General features: G+C 36.3%; 4 protein-coding genes and 2 long non-coding RNA genes across 12 annotated transcripts in view; 3 read left to right on the forward strand and 3 right to left on the reverse strand.

The window, feature by feature from the left end:
• The window catches only part of Hcs (holocarboxylase synthetase-like protein), a 34779-nt gene extending 23493 nt beyond the window's left edge, over positions 1–11286 (forward strand). For all 3 annotated transcript variants that reach the window (XM_017612155.1, XM_017612156.1, XM_017612157.1), the window contains exons 13-14: positions 9748–10076; positions 10141–11286. In XM_017612155.1, the coding sequence (XP_017467644.1) occupies positions 9748–10076; positions 10141–10318 (507 nt within the window). In that variant the 3' untranslated portion in view covers positions 10319–11286. The remainder of the gene's footprint in view (positions 1–9747; positions 10077–10140) is intronic.
• On the reverse strand, positions 3215–11419 carry LOC108360019 (uncharacterized). The gene is made up of 3 exons (XR_001847031.1): positions 11316–11419; positions 8394–8398; positions 3215–3225 (listed from the first exon to the last, which is right to left on the reverse strand). It is a non-coding gene; the product is annotated as an uncharacterized LOC108360019 (long non-coding RNA).
• On the reverse strand, positions 4201–8637 carry ksr (kinase suppressor of ras). Of its 2 annotated transcripts, none has more exons than XM_017612159.1 (2): positions 8434–8637; positions 4201–7818 (listed from the first exon to the last, which is right to left on the reverse strand). In XM_017612159.1, the coding sequence occupies exon 2, from the start codon at positions 7763–7765 to the stop codon at positions 4466–4468; it is 3300 nt and encodes a 1099-aa protein (XP_017467648.1). In that variant the 5' UTR covers positions 7766–7818; positions 8434–8637; the 3' UTR covers positions 4201–4465. The 2 variants fall into 2 exon arrangements, with proteins under 2 accessions (XP_017467648.1, XP_017467647.1); XM_017612158.1 differs by having other exon boundaries at positions 7879–8637.
• A 1487-nt stretch (positions 11420–12906) lies between the features above and the next one.
• Positions 12907–22002, forward strand: LOC108360020 (SURP and G-patch domain-containing protein 1). 4 transcript variants are annotated; one of them, XM_017612163.1, is made up of 10 exons: positions 12907–13229; positions 13312–13627; positions 13692–13940; positions 14005–15044; positions 15788–15923; positions 19158–19771; positions 19837–20311; positions 20529–20612; positions 21530–21659; positions 21721–22002. In XM_017612163.1, exons 2-10 carry the CDS (start codon positions 13326–13328, stop codon positions 21745–21747), a joined length of 3057 nt encoding a protein of 1018 aa, XP_017467652.1. In that variant the 5' UTR covers positions 12907–13229; positions 13312–13325; the 3' UTR covers positions 21748–22002. The 4 variants fall into 4 exon arrangements, with proteins under 4 accessions (XP_017467652.1, XP_017467650.1, XP_017467651.1 ...); XM_017612161.1 differs by having other exon boundaries at positions 12907–13227; positions 13303–13627; positions 15779–15923; XM_017612160.1 differs by having other exon boundaries at positions 12908–13229; positions 15779–15923.
• LOC108360023 (uncharacterized) lies at positions 15053–15372 on the forward strand. The gene is made up of 2 exons (XR_001847032.1): positions 15053–15202; positions 15272–15372. It is a non-coding gene; the product is annotated as an uncharacterized LOC108360023 (long non-coding RNA).
• A 179-nt stretch (positions 22003–22181) lies between the features above and the next one.
• NKCC (sodium potassium chloride cotransporter) overlaps positions 22182–24096 on the reverse strand; it is a 30026-nt gene continuing 28111 nt past the window's right edge. Inside the window, exons 10-12 of the mRNA XM_017612164.1 lie at positions 23405–23516; positions 22787–23060; positions 22182–22322 (exon numbers count right to left, since the gene is read on the reverse strand). Of these exons, the coding sequence (XP_017467653.1) occupies positions 22206–22322; positions 22787–23060; positions 23405–23516 (503 nt within the window). The 3' untranslated portion in view covers positions 22182–22205. The remainder of the gene's footprint in view (positions 22323–22786; positions 23061–23404; positions 23517–24096) is intronic.

Consider the following 24096-nt stretch of genomic DNA (forward strand, 5'->3'; position numbering starts at 1 on the left):
CCAAAAATCAACGCGGATTTTGGCCAACTTCCAACTTGTACTTTAATGTATTAAAATTGAATGGACTCTTCAACTTTATGCTTAGAATTTTTCAAACAAATCTGATTTGAAAGCTGCAAATTAGTACGCAAAGTTATTGAGTTTTCTTGAGTTTTGCACAAATTTTAGAGATTTTTTTAAATATATCTTTTGTTGTAGTATAAACTATATTCCTATAAAAATTAGCGAAAAGAAATTACAATAAGAGAATTTGCATGCATTGCGAAAAATTCTCTGTGCCAATACTTGTGACCGGCAGTGTATATAATTAAAATTTTTTCAGTTCTCTCCACCGCGTCGCGAAATACGTAATTTTAAGCTATAAAGTGGGTTCAAATCCATTTTTGCATTGACGGTTTACATTTTAATGGAAGCACCTGCATACATATATATATATATATATATATATATATATATATATATTAGTGTTTTCACAATATTCAAAATGTTTTCCATCACAAATCCTTTTCGTTAATTTTCGTTTAAAATATAGGTCATTCTATAAGAAAAATCATATAAATCATTCTTGCAAACTTTGTACAAAATTCATAAAAATGAATCAAACTTAAAGAAATTTTCATCAAAATTTCAAAATTTTTATTCAGAATTTTTAGAAAAATTTTCGGTATGTAGTTTTGTAGTCCGTTCAAAAAAAATTAATTTTGTTCATGTCGTATATGAAAACAAATGCGCAACACACTCGAGAAAATAATTCAAAAAAAATCAGCAGTAATTTTTAGCTACTTGAAACTTGCCCTTTATTATACCAAAATTGAACGGGCTAAAAAACTGCATACCGAAAATTTTTCTAAAAATTCTGAATCAAAATTTTGAAAAATTGATGAAAATTTTTTTAAGTTTAATTAATTTTATGAATTTTGTACAAAGTTTGCAAAAATTATTTATATGGTTTTTGTTATAGAATGAGATATTTTTTAAATAAACATTTACGAAAAAGATTTATTATGGAAAACATTTTGAATATTGTGCGTGACTCTGTAGGATGACGAGAACCCGTGACGAGTTGGAAGTTAAAATTTTGGCTAAGTAGTTTTATCAATTCACAAATTCCACATCCGTGCGGTCATAGAGCTCAATCAAATAAGAATTTTCACGAATACCACTAAGTTTATTAGAGTTTGAGTTTCGGTTATGTAGATCTTGATGTTTCCGAAGCAATCGTTGCCCTTGCTGCCCTTCCTCGCTATAATGTCTAAGCTTTCGTTCTTGTAGAGTAAATTTGCCTTCAATGCATTCCTGAAGCATCTCACAAATTTTCGGCTGGTTTCAATTATGTGACAGGTACTCAAATTTTCGACTTTGATCGTTATCGTACAATTTTACTGTTATTTTCCTCAAGATCCAAGCTTATATCTGGACTTGTGGGCATCAGAGAAGTTTTTTTTTTTGATCTCGTTTTGAAGAATGATAAATTTCGAAGAAAAGTGGTGGAAATTAAGAAAAAACCTTGATTACTTTGGATTTTGGATTTTATTCCACTTTTTAACCGATTTCACAAAAAGGAAAAGGTTATCAATTCTTCGGAATATTTTTTTTTTAATGTATTTTACCGCATAACATTGGACCACGTTAACAGATTTCTATAATTCTGTTTTTTTAAAGGAAAGGTTTAACGTTTTTGTTATTTTATGCCCTTATAACAATTATATTCAACAATTTAATTGAGCTTGACCATTATACCATTTATAAATTATTGTTAATTTTTCCACAATAGTTTTCATTAATATAACGGCCACAAGCTCAATAAAATTGTGGAAAGGTTTTACCTCATGGGTCATGAAGAATTAATCGATATTCTAAAATTTGTATATGAGAACTTACAGAAATGGAGCCAGAACACAAAAACTAGACGGAAATAACAAAAGTCCTTTACGAGGTCAGCATCTTATTGTCAGGATAGTGTACCAAAATAAAAGAAAAACGTTGGTGTTGATGACACCACAGGAACCTACGGTCTACTCTATACAATTGTGTTTAGAAAATGTCAAAAAGACATCAATTTTACTATAGTACAACGTTAAGAATCATGACTGGAATTTCGTACAACTCCCCTGCCTGAAGGGACAACTAGAAAACGGTGGTTTTCTCTGGCGAAAAGTTTAAATTTGATGGCTACAATGGATTTAATAATAATTGTCACGTTTTTTTTTTTGAAAGGAAGAACGTTGTTTGTTGATCAGGAAGAGGTCTGAACTGCGATTTCCAAAATTGCGAATGATTCATGCAAAACAAGTATAAAGGACATGTTTTTTAACATTTGTCGCATGTTTTCACACCTTGTTCTTGAATATGCTAGCAAAATTAAGCACCGATTCGCACCACAGGAGTTGTAAAAACCAGGATAATGATTCAGAGTTCGCCCTATTCACATGCCCTAAACTTAATGGAAAATATTTAGAATTGGATGTTTTGCAAAGTTTGCGAAGCATAAATTTCGTGCAGTTTGATAAAAGGTAAAATAAAATCCAAATCAATAGAGGCATTTTCACCACTTTTCTTCGAAATGTATCATTCTTCAATATGAAATCCCAGAACGGCATTCACAGGTCGAGAGTCTATATAACTCGAGGCCGACTCCCTGGGAATGCCGTTTAGAGCCTATCGGTATGCAGTTGGGTCCAGGAGAAAGTTTTATGAATCTCTGGACTTCGTCCGTCAGTTCGTAGAGATGCTTCCTGACGTGCCTTGGTGAGGGCCCTTCTCCTTAATGGGGAGCGTCGGAATTGGTTGGCCATCGACGTGAATACCCAGCTGCAGTCTGACCTCATTCGTCCAGGTGGTGAATATGGTTGCTGATGATTTCCCAGACGCCATTATCGAGCATTCATCAGCTTAAGAGACAATATAGATTTCTCTCTGGTGGTTGAAGGAGCTTAGAAATATAATAGTTAAATAATAGCGGGGATAGGACACCACCCTGCGGTACCCCATGTTTAATTTTTCTTGGTTTGCTTGTCTCTTAAGATTACTGACGATGGTCGACCATTCAGATAATTCACCGACCACTGTCAATGTCTTCTAGTAGCGTGAAGTGACTGACGGTCCAGCCCTACTGGAACCGTACTCTCACAGGGGCGGTTTCGGTTAAGACCACGAGTTATCTAGGTGTTTAAGGCGGCAACTGCTGCTGTTGTGCTGTGCACTTTACGGAACCTATGCTGATGCCTCGCTGGGGTCAGTTCGTTTCGAGTAGTGCGGGTGTAGAAGGGCCTATTGTGTCTTCGCTACCGGGGAAAGGAGGATTATCGGACGATAACTCTTCTTTGTACCAAATGTTTAAATCTCGTTTGTTCAGAAAAAAGTTTGTTTCGCACACCATTCACTCAATGATTAAATACCAATGCTCCCAAAAAATACAGATTAGGGCGAGTATTATCCGATTACTCTTTTCTTCTTTGTTTTATTTTACTTTTCTGCATTCGTATCTTTATTCTGTAATACATTATTTTGAATTTCGTTTCGGTTAACAATAGTTGTTTTTAGAAATCTCTTTATTTAACACTTGCCTTTTCATATATATGTATGTAAGTCATTTTCTCAATGCATATTCTAAAATTCTTAACTTAATTCATTATAATATTTATAGTTTTCAGATGATGTGTATGTTCTTTTAAGTGCCATACTTTTAAATTAATTATGTACATATATGCATTTTTTGCAAGCTTACTTCCAGGAAGTCTGTCCATTTCGTTTTTTTTTTTGTAAGTTTAAATCTCATTGAAGTTACGGTCTTTTGTTTATTTACAAAGTCTGTATTAATTAGCCTTGATAAGTACTAAATTAAGGTTCTATTTACAAATGCATATTTCTGAAATAATATTCGCCAAGCACTGTTTGAAACTCTACTCGGAAATTCATTGACTGACTGACTGGCTATAGACACAAGTCGTAGAGAAATCGAAAGTTAATTGAAAATCGATATTTGTTTGTACCGAGTACGTAGGAGGATTTATATTATTATTAAAATTAATTCCAAATATAACTTGTTTTCATTTTATGATTACATTAGTTTTTCCTGTATTCTCATTTCGTCGTATTAATCCTTATTTACAATCTCGTTAAGTAATTATAATTCATTCAGTGTTTTAAATTGTTCTTGAAATTAGTGTATATTTTGCTTCATACCATTTTGTAGTTTATACATATACGTGTTCGTAAACTTTTAGTACTTAAATCTAGTTTATAATAACGATATTTAATATTTAATATATATATATATATCTTTTCAAATGTTTATGCATACCGCAATTTATAAATCTTAAATGATCATCATCCTCAGCTGCGTATACTGATTAATTTAATGTACATACATGCAAATGTATGTAAATAAACATGTGTCCCAGTCCTTCGGATGCCCCATTTTTTGGTACTGAATATCTTGCTGATTTTACATAACTTTCCTTGATTAAAATACTGACTCTGCTGAACGCGACAATTGTACTGGATGTGAGGGACTGCGCGCCAAACGTTTCTTAGGCAGACGTTCCAATAGCGACAGTAACTTGGCAAAGTCTGGCCTGTCATCCGCTTGGAATGACCAACAGAGCATAAGTATATCTTTAACGTCCCGCGATGTCTGCAAATTAGCCAGTGTTTGCTTCATGCCACGTCCCACTTGCCAAATGACTGACTCAGGTGGTTGCGCTTTGAATGGAAATTCACCACAAAGCAGCTCATACCATACCGTACCAAAGGAATATACGTCTGATGCCTTGGAGAAGGGTAAAATCTCTTCGGTCGGCTTGCGTGGCATTAGTGCACGCATCAGCTCTGGCGCCAGGTAGCACAACCAGCCATTGGGCACACCTAATCCCATTTCACAATACAGTAGTTTGGTGGAGCTGAATAGACCGAAGTCAGTTATGATAACTTTTCCATTCTCCAGGAAAATATTCTTTGTGCGTAGATCCTTGTGGTGAATGCCACGAGCATGCAGATAGCCCATTCCTTGAGAGATCTGCTGCGCCACTAGCGTGGTGCGATTAATGGTGAATTTGTCGCGCCGTGCATGTATGTAGGTATAGAGCGTATTGCCTTTACACAACGACGTTACGATGGCCAAGTGTGGCGGATTCATGCAAGCGCCCATAAAGAGTACAAGATTCTCATGTCGCGTCTTTTTGAAGTTGGCTACCTCCAATTTGAATGCTTCCAGCATGTGCTCATCGTCGAGATAGTCTTCCTTGAGTAATTTCACTGCTACGTCGCCATGCCATAATGCACGATGCACCGTACCGAACCGTCCTTTGCCGATAGATTCAAGTAAATGTAAATCACCATAAGGTATATCCCATTCCTTGAGTGACAGTGAATTTTGACGAGGCCAATTTCCCGAATCACCATCTTCGGTAGAGTCCAGTCGTATCGGTGTCCGGTCGGAGTCAGTACTTGCTGAAGTGCTTCCCGACAACGAAACAGTTTTATCACTATCGTTAGATTTGTGTGTATCGGATAGCTCTGAAAAAGGAGCACGCTTGTCGACACCAGCTGAGCTCAGTTTTCGCGGGTAGAATGAACCCGTACCAGTGCTGACTATACTCGAAGTAATGGAGTGCACAGTGCTGTTGGTCGAAGTTGTTACTGTAGAAATGTTCGTGTTGCTAGAATAGGATCCCATGCAGGCGACTACTGTGCTACTAGATAAACTCTCACTGCCGCAACTCGATTTATTGATGGAAGATGTGAGCGAGTTGTTACCATCATGATAGTCTGATAGCTGTGAGCAAATAAGTTCACCGCTATTCGATTCTGTGCCACTATTCTGGGAGGAATATAGTGTCTGTGTTGTGCCACCAGCGGCTTGATTGCAATTAGAGGTGATGGTCACGTCTGGAAAGTTGAATTGGCTCGTATTCTTTTGGAATGAGGAGGGCGTGGACAGCATATTAGAGCTTGTACTTGAGCTACCACCGCCGGAGGAGCTCATCATATTACCACCACTAGTAATGAAGACTGTACCCGCATGTACAGATCCATGTTGTTGTTGCATATTAAATAGCGCTGGGCTGGAAGGACTAGAGCTGTTGCAGCTGGAGCCGGGTGAACTACTATCGGGCTGATGACTGCTACTCACTGTCGAACCAGACTTATTACGGCGCTGAGCTCTGTTTCTCCCAAAAGTATTTAGATTAGGCGATGTATTCGCAGTTGGCTGATTATGCGGTAGAGTTGGAAAGCCTACTTGGTCCTTGAGTGTTTTCTTGAACTCATCCACAAATTCCGGCGGTAGTCCACAAGAAGGCGGCACATTCGGTTCGCAGTCCTTATGGCAACGGTATTTGCATTCTTTACATTTGAGACCAAAAAACATTTGCTTCTGACAAAGGTCACATGTTGACATCACCTGGAAGACTTTGGCAAACCGATGTGATATGGTGTGCCCCATGCCTAGGGTTAATGTACCGGGTGATCGTGGTACTTGAAGATTGTTTGGATTATTATTGTTCTCAGCGAATACGTCCGAGCTAGCCGAAGAATAACTATCTGGACTGGGATCTGTATGCAAGCGGGAACGTGGTTGTGACGAAGCATTACTGCCTGCCAGCACTGTTCCCCCAATAGCTGATGATGCCAATGAATGCGATTGTGGAGAACTAGTGCTGGAAAGGGGGGTGTCTCGAAACTGCGACTCATTTGACTTTGATTTGGCTAGTGGAAGCGCTGGTGAATCTTGCTGCTGACTTGCGTGCATTACAGAAACTGCAGCTGCAGAAGCAATAGCCGCGTGTGTAGGTGTATGCTGTTGTATACTGGACAGTAAGGTCTGATGTTTCTTCATTGGGGGCGGCGTTCCAGCTGGCTTGCCTCGTTGTGGTGTACCATTAGCACTGCTGCCACCACTGCAGACTGTACTAAAATTGCTAATTATACTTGTGGGCGTGAATGGGGAATTAGGAGGTGAAGGAGTCAGTGTCAGCGTGAGGGTAGACCCTTGCATACTTGACAAATCGTCAGTAGTATTATTTATTGCAGCCGCTGAAGCTGATTTGCAGCTGTGATCATGGGATGGCGACTGCCGACTACTACCCGCCGATTGATGATGATGCTGTTTTGCTTGCTTTGTGATCATGCGATGTGTGCGGGGCGAAGATATTATACCAATATTGCCTATACTGCCACGATGATGATGATGATGATGGGTGTGATGTCGATCCCATGAGTCCCAAAATAATTGTTCAGTCAGTGGTTCCTTTCCTTCATTACCGCTGCTAGTTGCGACGCCATTGCCACCTTCAAGCATAACCAAGTTTTCCTTACATTTACGTAGGTTTTGCATGGCAGTCGTCAGCCGGCGAATATCTTCTTCTGTGCGATAACTTGGATTATTGGATAGCAACTGCTTTAGTTCTTCATCACTCTGGTCGAGAAGTTGTTCCAATGTGGACAAGCGGGTGAGACATATGTTAGATGATTCTTGACTTAGACCAACAACACGAAGCCACTGTTTCAGCTCAGTGCCGGTTGTGTGAGGCAAACCGCTGGCTGGTATTCTCTCATTTAAACGTGCTTTTGTTAATAACAGTTTGGAGAACATGCGCACCAATTTCGACTCCAGACTTCGAATTTCCTGTTGCGTCAGAGTAGCGCTGGTGGCACATTGCGTACGCAAACCCTCCAAACGATCGGCCGAAATGTCTATCATATCTTGTATAACATCGAGATCGTTGACCGGTAACGGCGCTGCCACAGCGGAGGCCGACGTCATTTTTGGAGGAAAGTGATGATGACAATGGCGGGGTAGAGGATCGTATGTATTCCCTGGAAAAAAAAAACATGTGAAAAGATCTGAAATGGGAATTACATTTTGTAAAATTGTACAATATAAAGCTTTACTGAATCCACTCAAAACTCGCTAATAATTTGAAAGCATCATTCACCCAGCCCCTTGTCAGAAAACGTATATTGTTTTTATTTCTTTTTTGGTGCAGCTCTGGCCTCGGTCTAGGTCGGCTTTTGCCGCATACAAGAGTGCTCGTTACTGTCGCCGTCTCGGTTTGCCTGTCTCACGTATCCTTAGGTGGTAACGAAAAAACCGAACAAAAAAACAGAAAAACGACCCAACATAATCGATTTTTCATTTATATGCATTTTAAATTCTCATTGCAGCACTATCGCTCACTAATGCAGAATGCAAATTAGGTGACTATCCTGACGCACTTGTCTCAGCAGCGCCCTTTTTCAATATGTATTTATGGTCATTGTTTTACTGCAGTATTGTGTGTAACAATTGCGATTACAATACATACTTGCTGCGCCGCGATACACCCGCACTCAACAAAAAGGTTTACATATGTAGTTAGAAAATCATCCACAAAATGATTTACTTATTGAACGTTTCCTACATAGGCAATCAAACCAGTTAATTTCACTTACTTTTTCACCAAAACCAATATAATTTTATATTTTATGCTTCTCATGAACAAAAGAAAAAAGAAACAAACGTCTCCGCTGAAAACTCGTGTCGAAAATCTTGTCGTATTAAATAGACAACTAAACCAGCGAGTGTTAAAAAGTAGCGATTATACGAATGTCGGTAAAAACATAAGAGCAATATCTGTGTTACCAGACGATCTGGATAATAACCATGGATAATAACTAATTAATAATAATGAAGGGTATACACCTACATACATATGGAGGGCTTATATTCAATACCCTCATCTGAAATTTTTGCAAAAACTGCTTTGTGACGTTAGAACATATCTGAGACTTACACAGCGTTTACATGAGACAAGTTTCTCTGTGTGAACCCAGTCTAAATAGACAACTAAATTAACCATGAATCAATTAGAATAAATCTGACCGGTTGAGAAGCAACCATTTGTAATAGCAATTGAGAAAAAAGTGTGCGACGTTCATAATTTTAAAGTAAAACAAATTTTTGGTAAACGCTGTTTAAATAAAATATATGTATATACATTCTCGATTTTTACCACTACTTTCGCTAAATTTTGCCCTATAACAGACCTTTCTATATAAAGTAATAACTTGTGCTTTCTAAATAATATAAATTTTTGTAGCATTTATTATGCAATTTTCTTCAAAAAAGGTAATTTAATGAAAAAAATATTTTTTTTTGTCTTTTAGTATTTTTGACTTAAAAATAAAAAAAATCAGAAAAATTATGTACGTCGACTGAAATATAAACTAATCATCTTTATTTTGACATCATTAGTTCTTTAATCGGTTATGTAGTACATAAGACATTGATACTTTAAAATATCGAAAAATGTAACTTAATCTCCTATATCTTCTTAATTTTTTACTTGCGCTAAATAATTTTGATAAGGTTGAAATCAGCATGAAGAGTTCTATCCAATTACATTTTTGGTTTGTCTATAGCTAAAAGGTCGTTATTCTACACTTTTTGTAAAAATTTAACATCACATTTGACATTAGTAATGAAAACGGAATATGAATCATCTGACACCGAAATTTGACGGTAATCTGGGGGAAAACGGTTTTGCAAAAAATTGCTTTTACAACGTTTTTCTCGGCTCGGCTCAGTTGTTGATGATCTTGTAAGTTTCAGATGCAAAGTAAATGCGTTAATGAATCAAGTATTGAAATTTCCTAACCATAAGTATGTATGTACATATATACACATACAATTCGTGAAACAAATTCTCATACGAGAAACGCCGAAGATTCTAATATTTATGTATTTCTACCATATTTATATTTAAGGATCTTGACATCCGTTTAAAATGGCCGAATGACATATATGCAAATGGAGTACAAAAGATTGGTGGTCTTATTGTGAAAACAACAATATTCGGTTCTAAAATCATTGTAAATTTAGGATGCGGTATGAATTTGGACAACGAAAAGCCAACGACTTGCATCAATAGTATGATTAGAGAAAATAACACCACAAAGCGTACGAATATGCCGTTGATAAAATATGAGCAGTTCGTTGCAATGACATTTAATGAGATTGAAAGGCTTCTGGAGGTTGTACAATCTGGCGATTTTGAATATTTTTATGAGCTATACTATACACAGTGGTTGCACGAGTAAGCTTAGATTTATATAGAAATAGTTTTGTTATTAATAATAATGATTTTATTTTATATCTAGCTTACAAAAAGTAAAGATATGCGACAAATCTGGAAATAAAGAGGAGGCGACTGTCATTGGTATTGATGATGTTGGCTTTCTAAGGGTTAGATCCGCTGATGGTGCAATACAAACTGTACAACCAGATGGTAATAGTTTTGATATGCTTCAAGGTTTGATAATACCCAAATTCAATTAAATATGGTAATAGCTAAATTTTATCGAAAAATATTCGTGCTTCATGGAATCCGTTTTGATTATGTTTGTATTAAAAGTGCATTTAAAATTTACCTAATCTCCAATGTAAGTTTTGATAGTCCAAAATATACACTTAGATGATAGATAAAGGGCAGATGTAGTGACACGTTAGAATGTTCAAAAGTCGAATAACAGAAACAATACTCATAAAAGTAATTCTGAACTATATAATGATATTTAAATCTATACACTATACTATATATAATTGCTGATCTTAAATAAATTTATAGTTAGACTACGATTACTGAAATATACTTCGGCAAATATAGCACGCAGCCTCCTTCTTTGTAATATTTAAATCTATTTTTTATTGAAAGCAATTAATAATAGCCTTACAGCCAAAAAATGTAATGTTTTCAAAAGGATAAAAATAAATTATGAACAGAAAATTATTTAACAAAATAACTTTTAGTATTTCTCAGTAGTTATGGATTTACTAATATCGGTTGTCATTGATAGTTTAATTAGATATAAATGTGTTTATTCTACTGATTTGGTAATTTTATTGTTAAAATATATGCAAAAATTCATATTAAAATCTATTATATGCATATGCTCGTTGTCCTATATACTCATGAAAAGTTTAACTATTAAAAATAAAATTACGAACTAAAAACAAAAAAAAAAATTGTTTTACTAGCATTCAACCTCTGTGGCTGAGTGATTAGAGGCGCGTACTACCACTCCGTAGGATCTGGGTTCGATCCATGGTCCGGGTAACATATAAGAGAGAAGGTATTTTGTCATGAAAAGGCTTCTCACAAAAAAACTTTTCCCGCTCGGAGCCGGCGTAAAACTCTGGGTCCCTCCATTTGTGTAACAACATCAAGCCGCACACCACAAATTGGAGGAAAAGCTCGGCCAAAAACAAGCAAATCTGTAACCACCAAAATGTTGTTATTAAACCTTTACATCTGCTAATAAAAGTAGTTTGGAACCATGGTCAAATTATAAACAGGTGCAGTAATAAAACAGTTTTCTCGCTTTATTTTCCTGACATTCGGCTGTCTTATTTAAATTTTTAATGGCAAATTTTCAAATAAGATAGTGTCAAATCTTTTTTCTCGCTCTAATTACTATGCGTGGTATAATTTCACCATGGTTTGGGACTACTTTTACCGCGTTGCGCAGACCGTCTGTGTAAATTCCAAAAATTTAGATTTTGATCACCGAAGCGCAGACCGAGTGCGTTGTATAGGGTCAAAATTGGTCATACTTGATAAGTTTTCATGGAGTGTAGACGTGCGGGGACAAAAATGAAGGAATATAAACGATTTCTCTTAATATTCTTTAATATGTTATTTTTTTTTATGGTATGGTGAAGTACGAATAGTGTTTTATGAGCATCGCGGTGAAAGTAATACACCTCAGCGGATTGTAGTGCCAAATGTGTGCAACCACGGTGAGATGCTAATTTTCAACTAGGTTGTGCAAGTTAGACTTTTCTTTCTAGTGCGGTTTAGAAATAATAAAATAATGTAAAAAAATATTTTTTAAAAACAAACTTTTATTTAACATGTACAATCAAAGGAATAAAATAAAGTAGTGCAACAAAAGATTTTTTAGCAAGAAAATTTTGTCAAAACTGCACTAAAATGAATAAAATAAAATAAGTTAAGGTCTCGTTAAAGTTACTAAAAGCCATTTACCGAAAGGAGTTATTCAAACTCTAATGAAAATTACTAACAATTTATAATTAGGGGATTCCCTTAAACGCGAAGAGCAGAAAACTCGAAAACCTCGAAAGTTTTCGAGGCTGTTTTTGGGAATGCACCTTTTTTCAGCCTCGTAAACAATGGAGAAATTCCGAAGTTTGACAGCTCATTCAGAGTTTTTTGTATAATACATCGCATCAGCTGAAATAAATACATATAAAATCAGCATTGAAAATGCCACGAAAAAGTGAAAAATGTAAATTGTATGAAGCTCGTAGAATATTCGGATATAAAGGCAACACTGAAACTTACGAACGACTTTTCGAGGCTTTTTTCGCGACTAATTTGCCTCGAAAGTTTTCGAGGCACGCGAAAATCGCCACCCATACAATTTTTGACAGTTGTTTTTCGAGGCTGGAAAAGTTTCGAGGTTTCGTGGTTTTCGAGCTTAAGGGAATCCCCTAACTAATTTACTTCGTTTTTAAAAAAGTTTGTCGCGCGAATAGCAAACCGGCATTTAAATATCTGCATACACACATATACATACCTAACCAATTATGCATGTACGCCGAATTCGCCGTGTTCGTTTGTATTTTATATTATTGATTAAATTATTAGTTATTTTGAACTGGTGGAGTTTAATTTCATTAAAAAAAGTCCACAACCTTAATTACAATTAATAAATTTAAGTATTAATTGAATGAATAAAAAAAATTTAAGTAAAAATTGAATTAAAAATTTAATTAAAACTTAATCCTAATGAACGTTGCCGTCTGTCTGCGCTATTAGGCAGGAATTCAGAATTAATTTTGTCCCCTTTTTTAAAAATCTAGCGAATCAAAAGAATAAGCATCACTGGCATTTTGCAAAATGTCATTTAGAAGTTTCTTTCGTCTATTCTTTCTTTTATTCTCTTGTCATAGAAAGTAGAAAACTGCATTTTCGCGTGGAGTTGAAAATCTGAATTCCTGGAAAATTATCGAAAAAAAGTTAATCGAAGCATAGTTAACTTATTTATCAATTTGTCGGCTCTATAAAAAAACAAACATCTGTTGTTGAAGGAGCGAAAATTTAATGTGATTTTATATAAGCTTGCACTTGCGTGTGTATAATGCTTCCATATATGTACATACCTGCGTAGCATATGGACGTTCCTTCAAATATATTAATATCGCCATTGTAAAAGCAAGTACATACGTAAAGTCTATGCGTACATATTTCTTTTATGCCACTTGATATGGGATTATAAGGTAAATCATTAAATCATTGAAACAAATAGAAATAACATCCAAGATGGCGCAACGCAACAATGCACGTATCGATCGCTTTGCTCAGATGTCGAAGCAAGAGGAAATAATTGCCAAGAAACGTCAAGAAATTTTAGAAAAGCAAAGGACAGCTCAGCTGGCCAAAGCTGTGGCAGCGGCGCAGACTTTAGCTGCAAAAATGAAAGCAGGCACTGAGGACGTAGTAAAATCTAAAGAGATATGTGACGTAAGCAAGGACGTTAAAATTTGTGCTACCACGCCTTCAGCAGATGCACCGCTGATTGAACCTACGCCAAAAGAAATTGCAATATCTTCCACTGAAAAAAGGTTTATTTAAAATATTTTCAAACTAAATATGTCCTTAAATAATCAATATAAAATCTTTTTACAGTAACGATTCCTTAGTAAAAAGCAAGAAAGATGAGTCCTCAGAGTCTGCAACTGCAAAAACATTAAACAGCTTTACGGGTAAAACTGGCAAAATTTCATTTGGTGTTAAACGCCTACAACCGCAAGTGCCGGTTGCTGACCTACCTCCTCCCAAAGTGGTCAACTCATTTTGCAATGATGGTTCATTTTTGGAGAATTTTAAGAAAATACTGGAAAAACATGAACCCAAACCACCACAAGTCGTACCAGCGTAAATAACTTTATAAATACTAACCGCTGTAGGTGCAACTAATATTTATATATTTATATTCTAGACCCGAATCAAACGCAGACACTTCACCATCAGACAAAATGGCTGCAACGCAACCTATCGACACTAATGCAACAGAGAAAAATAAGCATGCAGGTGCGTCTGTTCAAACTTTGCAAAACCAGAATCAAGTTCCACAAACGTCAATGGTGCCTTCACAACATCAAGCTATTCCACAACCAGGCATGCAGCAACAAATTCAGCAGACGATTATTCCGCCGATGTCTCAAGCACCATTACAACATCATCACCATCACCTTCAGCCGGTGCCACCCCCGCCACAACAGCAGCATGGCCGTTCTTTGCATCAACCACTGCAAACACTTGCACCTATGCAACCACAGCCACAAGCTTCATTGCAGCCTCACGGCTCGCAGACAAACCTGCAACCGCCACCAACACAACCACAATTTTTATTTAATCATCCTCCTCAACCGCCCCCGGTACCTCCTCCACACCCCATGTCGGCAGCATTTTTCGCGGCAGCACCACCGCCTCCTCCACCTCCTCAGTTACCCATGACTTTGACTTTGGGACCACTATACATGATTCCTGCACCAGAACCTTTGCAGTTGAATACTATACCAGCACCGAAAGAATTCGATTTGAATGCCATACCCAATCCGCGAATGAATGTTGAGGCGATTCAAATGCCTCACGGAGTACAACAGCCTCATCAGCAAGCTATACAAGCACAACAAGTACATCAATCACAGCAACCGCAATCGCAACAATCTGAACGAATCTTACAGATTCAATCGCAACAACCGCCACAGCAGCTGCAAAATACTTTGGGTGAGCATATATCTCCACCGCCGCCACCACCACAAATGCAACAACAATTGCAACAACAACAGCCACAACAACAGCCACAGCAAAGTCCACTTCCACCTCAGATACATCATGCACAACTGCTACCATCACACAATCAACAACTACAACAACAAGAACAGCAGCAGTTGCAGCAGGCAACTCCGCCGCCACCACCGCCACCGCAGCAGCAGCAACCAATTGAAAACCAAGGCAGTCCTCCACAAATGTCAGGTGTGTATTAAAGCACAATTGTCAAATAAAATTGGGCAACAAGTGCGCCAATTAGTTTATGTATGAAAGCCTCCCCCCGAAAGTGTAATTATCATGGCCGCTTTCGTTTCGCCTTGGCGAGTGGCGAATCGAACAGGCGACTCGCTTAAGTGAATAACGTATGTAATTAGCTAAAGCATTAGTAAAAGTACAGCACTGTTGAAATCTTTTAATTCTTTTGTTGGCAGTTGAAAAAATACGCTATCATTTCAAGCGTGCAAACAAAAGCTAGGAAGCATGATACAAAAATTTACTGCGAAGCAGAAATATACTTATATTCCATTCATAAGTGCAATTTGTCTTTGCGAGTTAAATGCTTTTAAATCAAATTTTTAAGTGAGTTGAATATAATTTAATTTTTCCATAAGCGATAGAGCCGACTTCAAGCGAAAAGAGAAGTGGTTTACATATGTAAATTTCGCTTCCATGCTTGCAGACATTTTATAATAGCCAGTTTTACGACTTCGTTTTCTGCTCTTTTGAAATGTACGAATGGTATGATTGGAGCCACTTCTCCATGCGCTTTCATTAATTTCACTTATTTCCACCTTTTTTCTAACTTCTCCAAAGTATTATATTGCATACTTACATATATACATACATACACTTGTATTTTTGGCCGCGTGCCTTCCTGAACATACATAAATTTTTTGGTACCTTCTACGCAAAGCTTGATTTTAAAGGATTTTATGTAGTTTTTTCAGACAACAATGACCACAGTTGCTCGCGCGTACAATTACCAACTACTGTTGAACACTTAATCGATTTGGTTGCCGAAAATGGTGATGGTTATGAAGATAAAATACGTGCCCATAAAAACGATTTGCACTCGACAATGTGGTAAATTTTGTTTTTTTGCAAACACATGTACATACAATGTATTATTCTGTTTCTTCTGCTTGCGGTACACAATTGAAGAGAAGAAGAGGAAGAAAATAAAAAAAGTAGAACCGAAAGAGGTACATTATAGCTATGCTAAATTAAAGCTCGAGTCAAGTTTAGTAGAAGATATAGACATACATACATATCCACGTAGCAGATGAGTACATAAGAAGGTAGCGGCGCAGCAATGACCTACAATAGGGGCTTGAAAAACAGAACACAATAAAAGTTTGTTGACGCTACTTATTTATTTGATTTGACTACAAGTTCGCATAAAATCGATAGACCCATTCTCGAATCGATTTGTGTGGTATTTAGGTTTCTCTATTGATGAGGGCNTTCGCATAAAATCGATAGACCCATTCTCGAATCGATTTGTGTGGTATTTACGTTTCTCTATTGATGAGGGCAGGCTAGGCTGGCTTATAATTTATTGAATGCATACTTTTCATTATATTAAGCAAATAAAATTAATCAGTTCCTGAACATACATAGCTTAAACCAGAGATCGCAAATAATAGTTATAGCCTGGACCAATGATTGCAACGTTAATCTGATTAAACAAAATGATTAAATTGTTTCTCGGAAATTAACTTTAACATATCTACAGTAAATAGANAGGCTGGCTTATAATTTATTGAATGCATACTTTTCATTATATTAAGCAAATAAAATTAATCAGTTCCTGAACATACATAGCTTAAACCAGAGATCGCAAATAATAGTTATAGCCTGGACCAATGATTGCAACGTTAATCTGATTAAACAAAATGATTAAATTGTTTCTCGGAAATTAACTTTAACATATCTACAGTAAATAGATTAGCCGCATTTTCGATAACAACACCGCCGAAAACTGCAAATTGTTTTCAAACAAATGGGGTGGTAGATGTAGCCGAGGGGTTAGAGGTGTGTACTACAGCACAGTAGGACCTGGGTAACTTCCAAAAATTGCTGAAACTCTTTATTTTAATTTAACTTAGTTTACTTTATTTTATTTTAAGTTAATTTAAATTTTTTTCAGATTAATTTTATTAAAAGATATTAGATATTATGTAGTTTAAAAAATAAAAGAAGGATTGAAGAAAAAAAGAAATACATACATCAAATATATCTGCTCTATTGAGACCGAATACACGGCCATAAGGAAACAAAATTTTCGTGCTGTTCGATTAATCCGCACACAGTCACAGTTTAAATCTAAGTTTCAAATTTTATTACGCGAATACTTGAAAGTGGTAACTGTTATTTGCGTTCTCTAGCCTTTTCTATTAGTAATTACGATTTTATTTTGAAAAGCAATATGCGAAGAAAGCATTAAAATTTTTATTTATCGTTAGTGGATTTTAAATTCGGTACAATCAATGTCATTAGCCCGTACAAAGTGTGGCTCTGTGGAGTTTTTTAAATCTAGAGCGATAGTAGCCAACGGGTTTAAGTTTATAATTAGTCAGGGACGGAAAATAATGACTATTTTTTAAATTTTAACCAAAAATATCAACAAGTTGTAATCGTCGTAAAATAATTTTAACTACACTCACATATTTGTGTTCGTACGTCCCACTGTAATTTACAATGATTTTTATTTTTTGAGTTTAACCAATAAAGATTAAAAATAGTAATTAATATTTCAGTTTTAATTTTTCGCTCAAAGATAATTATTATTACGTGATTTTTTTCGATCACAAATAATGATTATTTTATGAATTTTATCTTGTCGCTCAGGGATAAGAATTATTATTGAGTTTTATTTGTTTCACTTAATAATGATAGTTCAAAAAACTCAAAAGCTATACCAGCATGATTTCCGTTGTATCCTTTTCAGAGGTAGCAACACTATAATAAAAGAAATAAGTCCCAAAATTGTCAGGTCAAAATTTCAGTAAGTTGTGACTGTATAGCCTTTTCAATTTTATAAATAATCATTACTTTTAAGTGGAAAAAAATTTAATAAATAATTATTATCTCAGAGCGAAAAAATGAAATTCATAAAATAGTCATTATTTGTGATCGAAAAAATAAAAATCAAATAATAATCATTTCCATTGAGCGAAAAAAAATATCAATAATAATAATTATTATTTTTAAGCGAAAAAATATAAATCATTAAATAATGATTAAAATTATTTTACTCTAATGATTACCGTCTCTGTAATTAGTAGCTGTGTAGCATTAATGCCGAAGTTGTAACAAGCTTCAATTTCATTTTATTTGACCGATTTTGAGGTGTTANTTTTATTTGTTTCACTTAATAATGATAGTTCAAAAAACTCAAAAGCTATAACTGCATGATTTCCGTTGTATCCTTTTCAGAGGTATCGACACTATAATAAAAGAAATAAGTCCCAAAGTTTTCAGGTCAAAATTTCAGTAAGTTGCGTCTGTATAGCCTTTTCAATTTTATAAATAATCATTACTTTTAAGTGGAAAAATAAAATTTAATAAATAATTATTATCTCAGAGCGAAAAAATGAAAATCATAAAATAGTCATTATTTGTGATCGAGAAAAAATAAAAATCAAATAATATTCATTCCATTGAGCGAAAAAAAAATATCAATAATAATAATTATTATTTTCGAGCGAAAAAATATAAATCATTAAATAATGATTAAAATTATTTTACTCTAATGATTACCGTCTCTGTAATTAGTAGCTGTCTAACATTAATGCCGAAGTTGTAACAGGCTTCAATTTCATTTTATTTGACCGATTTTGAGGTGTTGGAAAAAATTAGCTAAATGACTTTGGACAGTTTCAAAACGCCTGACACTGAATTTGAGCACATTTGTAATGCAAAACGAATTTACCACAACCTCGCTACGTTGGATGGAACATAAAAAACAGCAGAAACCAGCAGGGATATTTCAGCAGAAATCAGCAATAAGTCAATGTGCATAGGATTTACTATAATTAAGTGTCATGGGCCAACGCTATGTATGCTACAGCCAATAGTATTCGAAATTGGCAATTATGGATTTAAAGCGTTGGAAAAAGTTATGTACGCCAAGGAGCAAAGAAACGAAGAAACATTTGAAAGAAAAAAAAAAAAACTAACTGAAGCACACACCAAAAATAAGTAAAATGTTACCGCCTTACCGTCAGCGTTACCGTTAATATACAAAAAAATTTAATTTTCTTCGCTTACTTTATATTTGTTTTTATTACCGATTTTATTAAAATTTTAATTTAGGTTTCTCTTTGAAAAAAATGGCGAGCAATACCACACTTACCGGCAACAATTGAATGAGCATCGCTATTGCCAATTGCACCGGGAGCAGGAAAACGCTCAGCAAGAATTGCAACAATCGCCATCACAGCAGCAAGAGGCTGAAGGAGAACCGTTGGACCGCTCCGACAATCACGATTCACTAGAAATGGATGAGGAATCCAGTGAAAGTGGAGGTCCGCATGAGCATCAACAGGAAGCGCGTTACCTTTATCACCAACAGCAACGTCAGCAGAAACAGCAACAGCAACAACAACAGCGGCATGAGCAATTATCACCACAAGAAATGAATCAACATGACTTTGCAGACAAGTATGATCCCGAGTCTGCCATAAGCGGCGATGTAGACTCGGACGATGAATATATGCGAGGCATGCTAGATCGCAATCGTGATAATTTGAAGCGTCGCATTGAGTGCCGCAATGAGTTAAGCGAAGAAGAGCGCCAGGAGCGGGAAGCCGAAGAGGAGCTGGAGGAGCTTCGACGACAGGAGCGTAAGAAGCAGCGGAAAAGCCGCTGGGGTGAGAAGGTGGAGGCCTCCACTAGTGCAGCAGGGGCCACGGCAAGTGCGGTGTCAAGTGAGTGCAATTAAAATATGTAAGGTTTCTGTAAATTTTTTCTTTAGACTTACTTTCCGTTGTAGATGTGCCAACTTCATTTGCGAATCAAAACAAACCCATGCTTTCGGCCATAACGCGTAATGATCCAGCCTTGTTGCAATATGCACGAATGAACTATGGTTCCACAAATCTAAATGAGGAGGACTGGAAAAAATGCGAAGAGCATTATAAAGTGAATTTACTCTATCAGGATATGATGCGAAAGCGACAGGAAATCGATCGACTAGCACGTAGTGGCAAATTTAAATACGAGTACGATTCTGATGAAGACGTCGACGGTGGTACTTGGGAGCACAAACTGCGTTGCGCTGAGATGGAAGCAACCCAACTCTGGGCCACAGCTTTGACTAAACAAAGCGAGGGTAAACATCATATTGGTGACTTTTTGCCTCCCGAAGAACTGAAAAAGTTCATGGAACAGTATGAAGCCAAAAAGAATAATCGTCAACCGGATTTGAGTGACTACAAGGAGTACAAGCTGAAGGAGGATAATATCGGGTTTCAAATGCTGCAGAAGTTAGGCTGGAAAGAAGGACAGGGCTTGGGTACCGATGGCGCCGGTATTGTGGATCCAGTAAATAAGTGAGTATAGGAAGAATAAACACATTAATAATATTGATTGTTCATAAGTAAAGAGCAGGGTATTAATAAGGTAGAGATAACTTCACATGTTTNGTGACTACAAGGAGTACAAGCTGAAGGAGGATAATATCGGGTTTCAAATGTTGCAGAAGTTAGGCTGGAAAGAGGGACAGGGCTTGGGTACCGATGGCGCCGGTATTGTGGATCCAGTAAATAAGTGAGTATAGGAAGAATAAACACATTACTAATATTGATTGTTCATAAGTAAAGAGCAGGGTATTAATAAGGTAGAGATAACTTCACATGTTAAGTCTTTGAAAAAAAACACCCGAGGTTTTCCAGAACCACAATACGCGGTTTTGTATTTTAAACGACGATATGTATATAAAGATCGAAGACCAATCGATGATACATTTTCCGCTTTGTTCAATGACCTTTCGCCATCTTTCGGTAAACATCATAATTCCACGTTTGCACAAGGACCTGCCCTTATTGGCGGGAGACCGCACAAAGTATTCATTTGTGCCGTACTTAATGACAAATTATTCCACATACAAGGTTTTAAAGTGCCGAAAAAAGTGGCNCGCACAAAGTATTCATTTGTGCCGTACTTAATGACAAATTATTCCACATAAAAGGTTTTAAAGTGCCGAAAAAAGTGGCAGTCTGGCGGCAAAGTCTGGCTGTGGCAACATTTGCCATCACAGCTTCAATAATATTTTATGGAACGCCAAAATGTGTATGTGGTCTTGCGTTTTAGCAATAGAACACAGCTGTTTTACGATTGACATTTCTGGGTAAAAGACTATTTCAAACCGATTGCCAAGAGTACACCTTGACAGGAGCTCAAAAATCACAACCATTCAATCACGCTGAGAGCATAATATTCCTTTGGTGGAGTTATGCTTTTGAAGTCGTTTGAGGCGAACCATCACGTCGGAACCTAAACCGTTCGCATTCCACATGGTTGTAAATAATTGACTTCTTATTACCAGTTATGATTCTTTAAAAAAAATATTTCTTCCCATTTTAGCAGCATATCGCAAATATGGTAGAAAAGAGAAGTTTTAACTATTTTTTTAAATACTCGTATATAAGTATACAATGCATAAACCCATTACATTAATTTCACAGAGCGCCACAGCGAGACGGTAATCAGGGTTTGGGTGTGGCCAGTGCTGCTACGCCAGAGGAGTGCGACAATGAGTATGATGCCTATCGCAAACGTATGATGTTGGCCTATCGCTTTCGTCCTAATCCATTGGTAAAAGTTTGATCTTCTACTGCGATAAGCTTTTATTATTATTTTATAATTTCGTAAACAGAATAATCCACGGCGCGCCTACTACTAAACTTTGAAAGCGTCTACAGAAAATGATGTCACGCCAAACGAAAGAGACTTCGGAAATTCCAAAATCTTTAACCGAAGAAATTCTATGTCATTTAAAGCTTTTAAATATACTGTATTAATGTCAAGTATCCATTACATAATTCCCCTTTAACATTATTTAATCAAAAAATAAGTTTACTTCAAATCCTCAAAGTGTTACACTATCTAATAAACCTTTAAATAAATGAACTGATAAAGCGAGGAATTAAAACAAATACACATGTTTTTTTATTTATTTTCGTCGCAAAATTTTAATAATTTCGTTCCTTTTCTGTTTTTCATCAAACGGCTGAGCTTAACAAATTACATACAAACTAATAATACTACAAGCAAGAATTTAAACTACAATTCATTATTTTATTTTTTTGCGTTTTGTAGTAAAAATGCATTGGTGGTTGTTGTGTATACCGCTCCCTGCAACTACGAGTAGAAGGTTAAAACTGGCGTTTGATTACCACGCGCCAGGACTACGGGGCAATTAATATCGGCTGTAAGCATCTCCAACCAAGACATATACAGCGCCGCCGAAATTGCTTCCTGTGAATAAAATTAGAGGAATGTAAGACAAAGTGAAATATTAAAGTTTCCGTTTACACATACTCTTCGCGGCATTGGCAGAGACATAACAACGAGTGTCGCCTGCGATGAGTGTTCTACAACAAGCTCGTGAATGCGCAGCTGGCGGTGCGTCTTCTCTTCCAATGAATGAAGCTCTTCTTCGAGATGACGCATCTCATTGGCAGAATTGTGGCAATAGTTTTGTATAAGTTGTCTGTGTTTAAACAGCGTATCCACGCGCGGTTTCGTTGACAGACCCTTGAGCATTATAAGCTCGGAAAATTTAATACGGAATTTCTTTAACAAATTGGCCATGCTGTGGAAAGAGAAGTTACAAAAGAGTACGTGTGAANATATACAGCGCCGCCGAAATTGCTTCCTGTGAATAAAATTAGAGGAATGTTAAGAAAAAGTGAAAATATTAAGTTTCCGTTTACACATACTCTTCGCGGCATTGGCAGAGACATAACAACGAGTGTCGCCTGCGATGAGTGTTCTACAACAAGCTCGTGAATGCGCAGCTGGCGGTGCGTCTTCTCTTCCAATGAGTGAAGCTCTTCTTCGAGATGACGCATCTCATTGGCAGAATTGTGGCAATAGTTTTGTATAAGTTGTCTGTGCTTAAACAGCGTATCCACGCGCGGTTTCGTAGACAGACCCTTGAGCATTATAAGCTCGGAAAATTTAATACGGAACTTCTTTAACAAATTGGCCATGCTGTGGAAAGAGAAGTTAAAAAAGAGCACGTGTGAGTAATTATGTTCACAATTTACTCACTTTAATTTTTAACCGACTTCAAAAAAAGGAAAGGAATTCGTCGGAATATTTTTTTTTTTATGTATGTTACCTCATACCTTTGGACTACGTTAACCGATGGCTTTAATTCTTTTTATAAAGGAAATTTTGGTACCTCAGAGGTGGTCCCATACTAATTTAATTTAGATCCGATCATTGGATCATGAAGAAAAGAACGGTAATCTTCAATTTGTATATGAGAATTGAAGTCGGTTTTGTTTTTCGCTTAAAAATTACTTATATTTTTTCAATTAGTGTTTACTCACTTTTTCTCCTCCATTTCCTCATCTTTTCCATGACTCAACGCGAATACGCGCAGCTTACAATTTTGGTAATTTGAACGCAGTGAAAGTATATATGGCAGTAACATGGTCAAACCTTTTGTCGAGTGACATAAATGAAGAAAAAAAATTACCTCAGGACGACAGAGAAATATGTATGTACATATGTATGATAAGGCTGGGACCATTCGGATATTCGTGTATACGAATAATCCTTGCTATTTTATTGTTACTAAAAGTTAATCGAATATCCGGATATCTATAAACTATTTGGATATGCGGATATTTGGATTTTTTATTCAGATATTCGAACATCCTGATTATACTGATAATTAAAAAAAAAATAAATCCGAATAGAACTCCCAGCCCACATGTATGTACAGTGACGAGCAAAACTGTAACATGATTAAACACTTTTTATTTCAGCCACCGCTATCTTTCATAGTTCTAACGACTTTCATACTTTTGTTGTATATTCTTATTGGTACACCCCTACTCCCTATCTCACAAAGATTTGAAGTCAATCCAACAGCAATAATAAAACCAGCAGGCAAAAATGTAAATTAAGGCAGATGTTACACTTTTGCACTCACTCTCAGTTTTGCATTTTACAGTTATCTTTTCATTAGTTGGAAGTCAGATGGCTTTTTCCTGTATTGTAATTTATTCAAGAAGTG

This window comes from Rhagoletis zephyria, unplaced genomic scaffold (assembly GCF_001687245.7).
Source record: "Rhagoletis zephyria isolate East Lansing unplaced genomic scaffold, Rhagoletis_zephyria_1.1 Rzeph_scaffold_00504, whole genome shotgun sequence".
Lineage (NCBI taxonomy): Eukaryota > Metazoa > Arthropoda > Insecta > Diptera > Tephritidae > Rhagoletis > Rhagoletis zephyria.

Bases quoted from the DNA above. Each gene is read 5' to 3' on its own strand.
- LOC108360020 (XM_017612162.1), top strand. From the start codon at position 13,326: ATGGCGCAACGCAACAATGCACGTATCGATCGCTTTGCTCAGATGTCG. The intron at 20,396-21,529 runs GTGAGTATAGGA...TTAATTTCACAG, and splicing joins ATTGTGGATCCAGTAAATAA to AGCGCCACAGCGAGACGGTA. The intron at 21,660-21,720 runs GTAAAAGTTTGA...TTTCGTAAACAG, and splicing joins GCTTTCGTCCTAATCCATTG to AATAATCCACGGCGCGCCTA.
- ksr (XM_017612159.1), bottom strand. From the start codon at position 7,765: ATGACGTCGGCCTCCGCTGTGGCAGCGCCGTTACCGGTCAACGATCTC.